This window comes from Medicago truncatula, chromosome 1, assembly GCF_003473485.1.
Source record: "Medicago truncatula cultivar Jemalong A17 chromosome 1, MtrunA17r5.0-ANR, whole genome shotgun sequence".
Lineage (NCBI taxonomy): Eukaryota > Viridiplantae > Streptophyta > Magnoliopsida > Fabales > Fabaceae > Medicago > Medicago truncatula.
Window position 1 is genome coordinate 40376737 of NC_053042.1, and position 8459 is coordinate 40385195.

General features: G+C 34.1%; 1 protein-coding gene across 1 annotated transcript; it reads left to right on the plus strand.

Annotated features, from left to right (window-relative positions):
* The first annotated feature begins 234 nt into the window (after positions 1–234).
* On the plus strand, positions 235–5156 carry LOC25484674 (vesicle-associated protein 2-2). The gene is made up of 8 exons (XM_013613572.3): positions 235–602; positions 693–763; positions 842–923; positions 1843–1958; positions 2062–2238; positions 2649–3269; positions 4139–4216; positions 4509–5156. The coding sequence occupies exons 1-8, from the start codon at positions 551–553 to the stop codon at positions 4617–4619; spliced, it is 1308 nt and encodes a 435-aa protein (XP_013469026.1). The 5' UTR covers positions 235–550; the 3' UTR covers positions 4620–5156.
* The last annotated feature ends 3303 nt before the right edge of the window (positions 5157–8459 follow it).

Consider the following 8459-nt stretch of genomic DNA (forward strand, 5'->3'; position numbering starts at 1 on the left):
TTCCATGTTTAATTAAAAAATATTGTGGTGGTAGTAAGTCCACATAGGCTAATAATTTTGACAACAAAATAGAAACAATAACGCGCCGAGCCACGAAGAGTAAGCAAAGAAAACCGGGTCGGCTAACTGTCGGTAAAAAGGCAGTACAATCATATAGGTCACTTTCCCTTGAGATACTACATGCTCTTCTTCACTTCAAAATTGAAAAATGCGTTTTACCATAAATTTATATTTTTATTCACAATTTTTACATTTTGTTTCACTAACTTCACGATTCACACGCTTATTCTCATTCAATGTGTCAATCATAGCATCAAATAAAAAGGGAAAATAAATCTCCAACTACCTTATTCACTTGATTCCGTTTTTTAGTATTTTTATTCATTCACATCTTTTCTCCTCAAAAATAGCTCATATCAATTTCTTCCAATTTAAACACACAACGAGTTCACTTGAGTTGACTCGTTCTTCTCTTCTTCTTCTCGAATCCAACGACTTCACCAAAACACCGTCGTTTTAACCGTGGATCTCGATTTTAGTTACTGTAATCATGAACAAAACACCGATTCTCGAAATTGAACCAAGGGAACTCAAATTCATATGTGAGTGAAAATTTTCAATTTCAAATGCTTGTAATGTGTGTTCAACGCATGATCCATTGAATAATGTGCTGTGATTTTTGTTTATTGTAGTTGAATTGAAGAAACAAAGTTCGTGTACGGTTCAGGTGACTAATAACACCTATCATCATGTTGCTTTCAAGGTATCATCGCATTTCTTTCAATTTTTGGCATATAGTGTTTGTTCAGAATTGAGACTAATCGTTTTTGTATGTTTTCAGGTTAAAACGACTTCGCCTAAGAAATATTCAGTTCGACCAAATGTTGGAGTTCTCGCGCCAAAAGCTACTAGTGAATTCATAGGTATATAATTATATTTTTCTGTCTTTTGTTAGTTTGCTATGAAGCACGTGATCATACACGGGCACCGGACAAGACACCGATACGTTTGCTAATAATTTGAGAAAATAAAGTAATTCAATGTAATGAGTCGGTATCGTTTCGGTGTCTGACTCGATACTTATCCGACACCTCACACTCCTCATTTGAAGAGTATCTTTGTAGTTTGTTTGTTATTTTATTTTTTAAAAAGTTGTTATATATATCTAAGATAGTTTATAATTGAAAATTTCAATTAGACTTGGGGGCCTGTTTCGGTCAACTTATTTGAGTTTATCTACTGCCATAAGTTTTTTGAGACTGTTAGGGAGAACTTATGAAAATAACTTATGACATTGTTTAGAAGCTGTTTTCAGCTTTTTTTCATAAGTAATCCAAGATAACTTGCGAAAAACAACTTATAACTTATACGAAATAATTTAAGTTCATTTTATCTGTTGCTATAGAAAAAGCATATACATAAGCACTAATCAGCGCTTGTGCTATAAGCTAAAATAAGTTGTTTATCCAAACAAGGCCTTATTGTTCTTGTTTGTTGGTATCAGTTAGAGGTTTTTATGATTCCTTGATGGTTGATGCAATTGAATCTTATGCTTAATTAAAACTCTATTGAGAGTGAGGTTTAGTCATTGTGGTGGTTACTTTTTGGATATTCATTGAATGGACTTGAATTTGTCATGTTAGGGGTTTTTTGTGATTACTTAGCATTGCTTTTTCAATTTTGAATGTTATATACTTCATTGCAGCCATAAGTTTTTTAAATATTAACTATTAAGTAATTTTTAGGAGTATCAGTTTTTCATAGACTAAATTTGAAGATGAATTCACTATCTACCCCTAATTTTATTTCTGTTTTTCTTCTAAAAACTTTTGCATCTACCAGTTACAATGCAAGCACAACGGGTTGCCCCTGAAGATTTGGTGTGCAAGGACAAGTTCTTAGTCCAAAGCACATTGGTTGATGCAGAGATAACCACTGAAGATGTTACTTCCAGCTTGGTATGGATATACTTAGGTTATATATTTTGTATCTGGTAGCCTTCATTGCTATTTTATTTATTTTTATTTTAACTATTCTTACTTTTTTTATTTATAATCGAAGTTTGTCAAGGATGGACTGCGATATATTGAAGAAAATAAGCTGAAGGTGGCTCTAATCAGCCCACCTGATTCACCAGAACTAGTTCCTGTTAATGGAGACTCAAAGAATGGGTTTCATCATGAAAAAGTTCAGATACATGGCAAAGACGAAATTGAAATCCAGTCCCCCGAACCCATGGTTAGACGAAACTTCATTGATGTTTGGATCTCAGTTATTTTCTTTCCACTGCCTCTTTTTCTTTCATAGACGTTTCAAATCCTTTAGATAGATAATTGAAAGTCTTAGTCACACACTCTAATTAGATAGATAATTGAAAGTCTTAGTCACACACTCTAAGGGTTTGTCGATTTTATTTTTTTAGATTGTTACTTTCATAATTTGAAAATTACCTTGCTATGGAGTTGCAGATCTTCTACTTGTGAATTTTCTTTAGTCCCCTGGGTGAAATTTTTTGAACGTGTTATAAATTCCCTTGTTTTTCTGTTGTTGTCATCCTAGCTGATGTTGCCTTTGTGTATATGTTGGATTATCAATTGCCCAACTTCTACTTAGCAATTATGCCATATAATGTTCTTGAAATTTGTCAGGTTCTTAAAAAGCCAGAGCATAATAAGGTTCATATACCAGAGCATACTAAGGTTTGTAATGTAGAGATTGAAGAGGATATGGAGTTGAAGGTAGAATATGGTATGGGGTTGGATGCTATTAAGGATGTAGGAGAGCCAAGAGAAGAAGCAGGGTTGAAAGTGTCAAGAGTTGAGGAGATGAACTCAGTAAAGGGTGTGGAGGAACTGAAACCACAGAAAAAAATAGAGGTACAAGTCTCAAAAGATCTGGATTCAATCACAGTAAAGAATGCAGAGGAACTGAAACCAGGAAAAGAGGCAGAGATGAAGGTGTCAAAAGATCTGGGTTCAATCACAGTAAAGAAAGCAGAGGAACTGAAACCTGGAAAAGAAGCAGACTTGAATGTGTTAAAAGATCATTTGACCACAGTAAACAATGGAAAGGCACTGACGCCAGAAAAAGAAATAGAGTCAAAAGTGTCAACCGATACAGTGATTAAGACAGTAAAGAATGTTGAGGAACTGAAGCCAGAAAAAGAAGCGGAGTCAAGAGTTTCAAAGGGTATTGAGGAGCTGAAACTGCTGGAAGCCATTGAAGAGATGAAGTTAAAACTAGATGGACTTGAGTCAAAGCTAAATGAGGTCAGGCATTCCACCATTCTATTGTGATTTTTTTTTATCTGCTTGCTGTTACATGTGACATGCTTCCTAGCAAGTCGCAAGTTACTGTAAACTTTTTCTGCCACCTCATCAAGATTTTGGTTATTAATGTTTTGTCTTAGCACTCCTTTTGGTCATATGTTTTCAATTAGATTTGAGATGTTAGTTGGACCCTTCACCGCTTGCTGTAAATAACTATTAGGTTAAATAAAATAAAAACTTGTTTAAATTAGTAGGAGGTTAATAACTATACATTGATACTTTGTTAGTGTAAATTGCATTTAAATTTAACTAAACATCCAATTATATTTCACTATCTTGCTATGGTGTTATTCTAAACATACTTTAAACAATATTTCGATTAGATGTGTTGGACCTAATTATACTTTCAATGTGTGGTTATTAAATTTTTAAATTATATGGCTTCACATACTTTTGTGTGATTATATTTGTTCCTTATACACACCACTTTCCCCTTGTTTTCATTTGATTAAATTGTATACATATTGTTTAAGATCTGATGCATTGTGTTTCATAAAATATATAAATTTGAATTAGAGAAGGCCACAGAGGAGCCAGCAAAGAATCTTTTTGGATGTATAGGGGTGTGATGTTGTTTTGTAGCATGTGATTATCTGAAAGCTCCTAAGTTCCTAACATCCATATAGGCTCAATCCTATGTGAAAATGTTTATCGATACTTTGTATATAATATTGGTGATGAAGCAATTGAGCATATGGTTTCCTAACCTTATTAAAATGGGGTGGATGTTTGTATAATGATACTCGACTTTCATGCTAATCTCTACTGATTTAATTAAAGTGATGATCAAGTCTTTGCTTCCTTTGCAGTCTGGAGTAACAATATCCAAGTTAACAGAGGAGAGGAGGTTAAGCAATCAAGAGGCGAAGATCTTGCAAGAAAAACTAGTAAGCTTGAGAATCATTGTCTAGTTTGCTAGTAAATAGTAATGTTTTTGTGGGATCTACTTCTGGGTTCTTGCCATATTACCAGTTTGGAGGAATTTTTAAGCGCACTTGTAGGAAAAAGAAAAGTTGAAATAATTATTATGATTAATAGTTTTCCGCATATGTTGAAATGAACTTATTCACCTCACTTTTTCATGTAAATTTAGTCCTCTTTAGGGATGTCCCCTTATTAAGCCTGTAAAATTTAGTTTTCATTTTAGAAACTCAAGGCTGGCTTGTTTTATGTTTGCAGGCAGATCTCATTAATACAGGTCCAAGAAAAGTTCAAGTCGGGTTCCCACTTCTATATGTCTGCATGGTGGCACTTATCTGTGTCTTCTTGGGATACCGTTTACACTCTTGATATCTGGGGGATCAGTCGTCCAGGAAGATACTAACATTTTGAATTGCCTCAAGTTTGTTATATTAGGAGTTTAGGCAAAATTTCACTTCATATCTATAAATATAATCAGTGATTTTTCTATACTTGAGGTCAGTAATGCTCCATCTGATCTGTCTGGTCCATAATCACGTTGCGTTTGTATATGCAGAATTTCGCACTTGTAAAGGTACATATAGTACAAGATATATAGCGGTCGGGTAGATGACTGATGAGATTAGTGGAAAACTGGAAAATGTTATGTAAGCTACTCGAGATTGTTCTCCTTTTCCCTGTGAACTTAAAATTGATTAGTGATTTTGTTGAGTTGTGGCACTAGTGAATACAAGTTGTGATTCAGCATTCAATTTGATTGTTGATAAGTTACTCAAAATACAACAGAAACTGCTTTAAAAAATAGTTGCACCTGCACCTGGCGGACTATGAATGAACTTGAGGGTCCTTTTTGGAACTCTGGCATTTGAACCAGAATTATGAAATATCACGGATACTTTTTTACTATGACTTTTGCCTTTCGGACATTACTTTGAAATTTTGATTGTATTTTTTTAAGAAAATTTTAAAGTCAATAATATGTTGTTTGCATCTCCATTTTTATATCATCGTACAACTGGGTGTATAAGATATTGAAGCTTCAAATACATGCTTCACAAATGTCAGTAACTAGTATAGTGACCTCTGCCCCGTGCTAGCACGGGAAAATAAAATTTTTTTTTGATCAAATGTATAGATTTTAAATTCGATATGAAAAAAATATCATTTTAATTTTGTATATATTTTGAAATATCTAAACATTGCATATAACGATAAAAATATTTGGATTATTATACTTGTACTAATTATTTGTAGTATAAGATGCATTCATGGTTAAACTTAGCATATGTAATTTTCTTGCAAAAATACGCCGACGTACTGTGTAATAATATTTGTTGACAAAATGTATTTTATTAATCATAAAAACTAAAAAATATGTATTTTTTATATAATAGTCATTGTCACATGCATACACGTAGTCGGTAAATGCAAACGTTTAATTTTTACGGGTGTGTATAAATATAGTTTGGGCTACAGAAACACCGATTGTTATTTGTTTTTAATTTTTACAAAACAAATGGTCTAATGTAAATATTGTATTTTAGGGGTAACAACGATGTAAAAAAAAGGTTCCACGGATTGTTAAACCTGAAAAATGCATGAATTAATAGTCAATGGCAGGAAGATCTGCTTATATAGAAATTGCATGTCTATAATGACCAGTACGCCTTACAAAGAAATTTAAAAAAAAACAACAACTTTCAATCAATGCGCAACTTTAGTTTTCTAAATTATAGCAACAACAATTCTAAAACATAACCAATGATCATACTTTTTAAAAAACTTTTCTAGAAGTAACTCGAGAGACAGCGACATAGAGTTGCCCATGCGTGAACACGGGCTTAGGAAGATAAACTCCCACTCGAGATAAAGATTGACCCTGACTTTTATTTATTGTCATTGCAAAACAAAGCGTCAATGGAAATTATTTGCGCATGAATTTGAAGGGTAGTCCTGGATCACTCGGAATAAGATTCATCCTGGGAATGAATACCTTGGTACCTGCCCTTTTTTCTGTAATTACGGTAGCAGCTATCGTGCTCTTCCCTAGATGTGTAACTGTCAGCCTTGTACCATTACACAGTCCATTGGCCTGATCGATGTTTCTCATCAGCATAACTGGACATCTCACCTTTAGTTTCAACCGGTGATTTGGAATTCCAGAGCTCTTAATACCATTAAGGAATTCCGTTGTGAACCACTCACTTTGGACATCAGAATTTTCACCCGAGCGACAAACAGAATCAGAGTTTAAATACTCTTTCTCTTCACCTGGCAACAGTGACATCATATATTCGTTAACATGTTCAACTGAATCAAGCGTTGGTGCGAGTATTCCCCTTTCTTGGAAAAATAATCTTCAGGAATTTCTACCTTCATTTCACCATTCTCATTCGAAGCGTTGTTGCTGTCTCCAATTCAGAGTATCCACTTGCCAAAATTAGCAATTTCTTTCTGCTCTGCAGGTACCAAAGATGCACCCAATCTCATATTAACAGTAAGTCTCAACACATTAAAATAAGCACATATCTTTGATGAATTGATTGATGCATCAACAATATCCTGCCTCGTTCCTTTTCGGACAACAGACAATATCTGCCTGATATCACCACCTAAAACTATTGTCATTCCACCAAATGGTTTAAACTCGTTTAGGGGATCATTCTTGGACATGATATCACGCATTGATCGGTCAACTGCCTCAAAACACCATCAGTGCATCAATGGAGCCTCATCCCAAATTATCAACTTTGCAGCACGCACCAGGTCTGCCCTAGGACTATCCTTTTCCATCGTAAGCGATGATGCCTCATAATCTCAATAGGGACTGTCAGCGTCGAGTGTGCGGTTCTTCCTCCTGGTAATAGAAAAGTCATTATACCGCTAGATGCAGCATTCAATACAATTAACCCCTTCGATCTAATAGCAGCCGACAATGTTTTCATATAAAGGTTTTTCCAATACCACTGTAACCATATAAGAAAAAGAAACCATCGTCGTCAGAACCAACGGACTCCATGATCTTTTCATGCACATATCTTTGTTCATCAATCAACATCAGTAACATATCAGCATGTGTCTTTTACAGTTCATCTTTGTTGTAATTTAGCTCATCAACGATAAGCTTGTTTGTGAAAGTTGGCATGTCTGCTGCGTTTGGCCTGGGTATAGATTTGAAGTCAGTAAGCGACTCTCCGTTTTCCTGAAGCAGCATTTCAATTTCAGTCAAACAAAGGTTCTTAAAGTCATCGTCACCGATACGCAGATCTGTATATTAAATGTAAAGTAACGAAATTAATATTAACACCTTTGCATGCATTTGTGTGCACGTTGAAGAGAAAGAAAAAAATATTAGCTTTATATGAGAATCCTTTATATTTAAACTTATCAGCCTAAAAAATGTAGAAAATGTTGAATGGTATCGTAGAGTTAGTAACTCTTAGTTTTTTCTTTACTATATCCTAAAAAAAGTACCTTTTAACCACTTAAACTACTCTAATCAGCCTTTACTATATCCTAAAAAACACACCCCTCGAAAACAACCCTGTCATCAAGGTTGGAATGTGCTAAATTTCTTAATGTGTAATAGTCTTCATATGTATCACCCTTATCCCTATTTTTTATTAGTGAAGTATTGTTTTGATTCTCACTTTAATTTGAACTCTTTGGTTCCACCAAGATTTTTTACTCCTAGCTAGGTCCAAAACCTATTAATTCTTCCGGTGTCTCTTTTGCTACTTTTCTAATCTCATATGTCATCTTGTTCCACGTATCATTTTCACTTCTATGTAGCTTCACACAACCTTCCTTCAAAATCTTTTGCAGAAAAACAGTTTGGTTTTGATCCTTTAAATGTCACCACTTGATCCTTGTTTTCCAATCATGGCCTCTCATCTCCGCTCTTATCTTAACCCTTACATCCATAACCAATACTATATGTTGGATGGTCTCCATGTAAAACTTTAAATTCAAACAAATATTTCTGTCATAATTCCTAATAAAAAATAAATCTATTTGAGAACATGAAATCCCACTCTTGTATGTAATAAATTTCCTTTTTATTTTCCTAAAGTAAGATTAAAAGACAAAAAAAAAAAAAAATCTAGAATGAATTTACCCAATGCATTTATCTCCCCAAGGCTATACCCTCATTCAAGCCTTTAAAACTTATCAAGCACTCCTAATAAGAATTTTACTTTGAAATTTTGA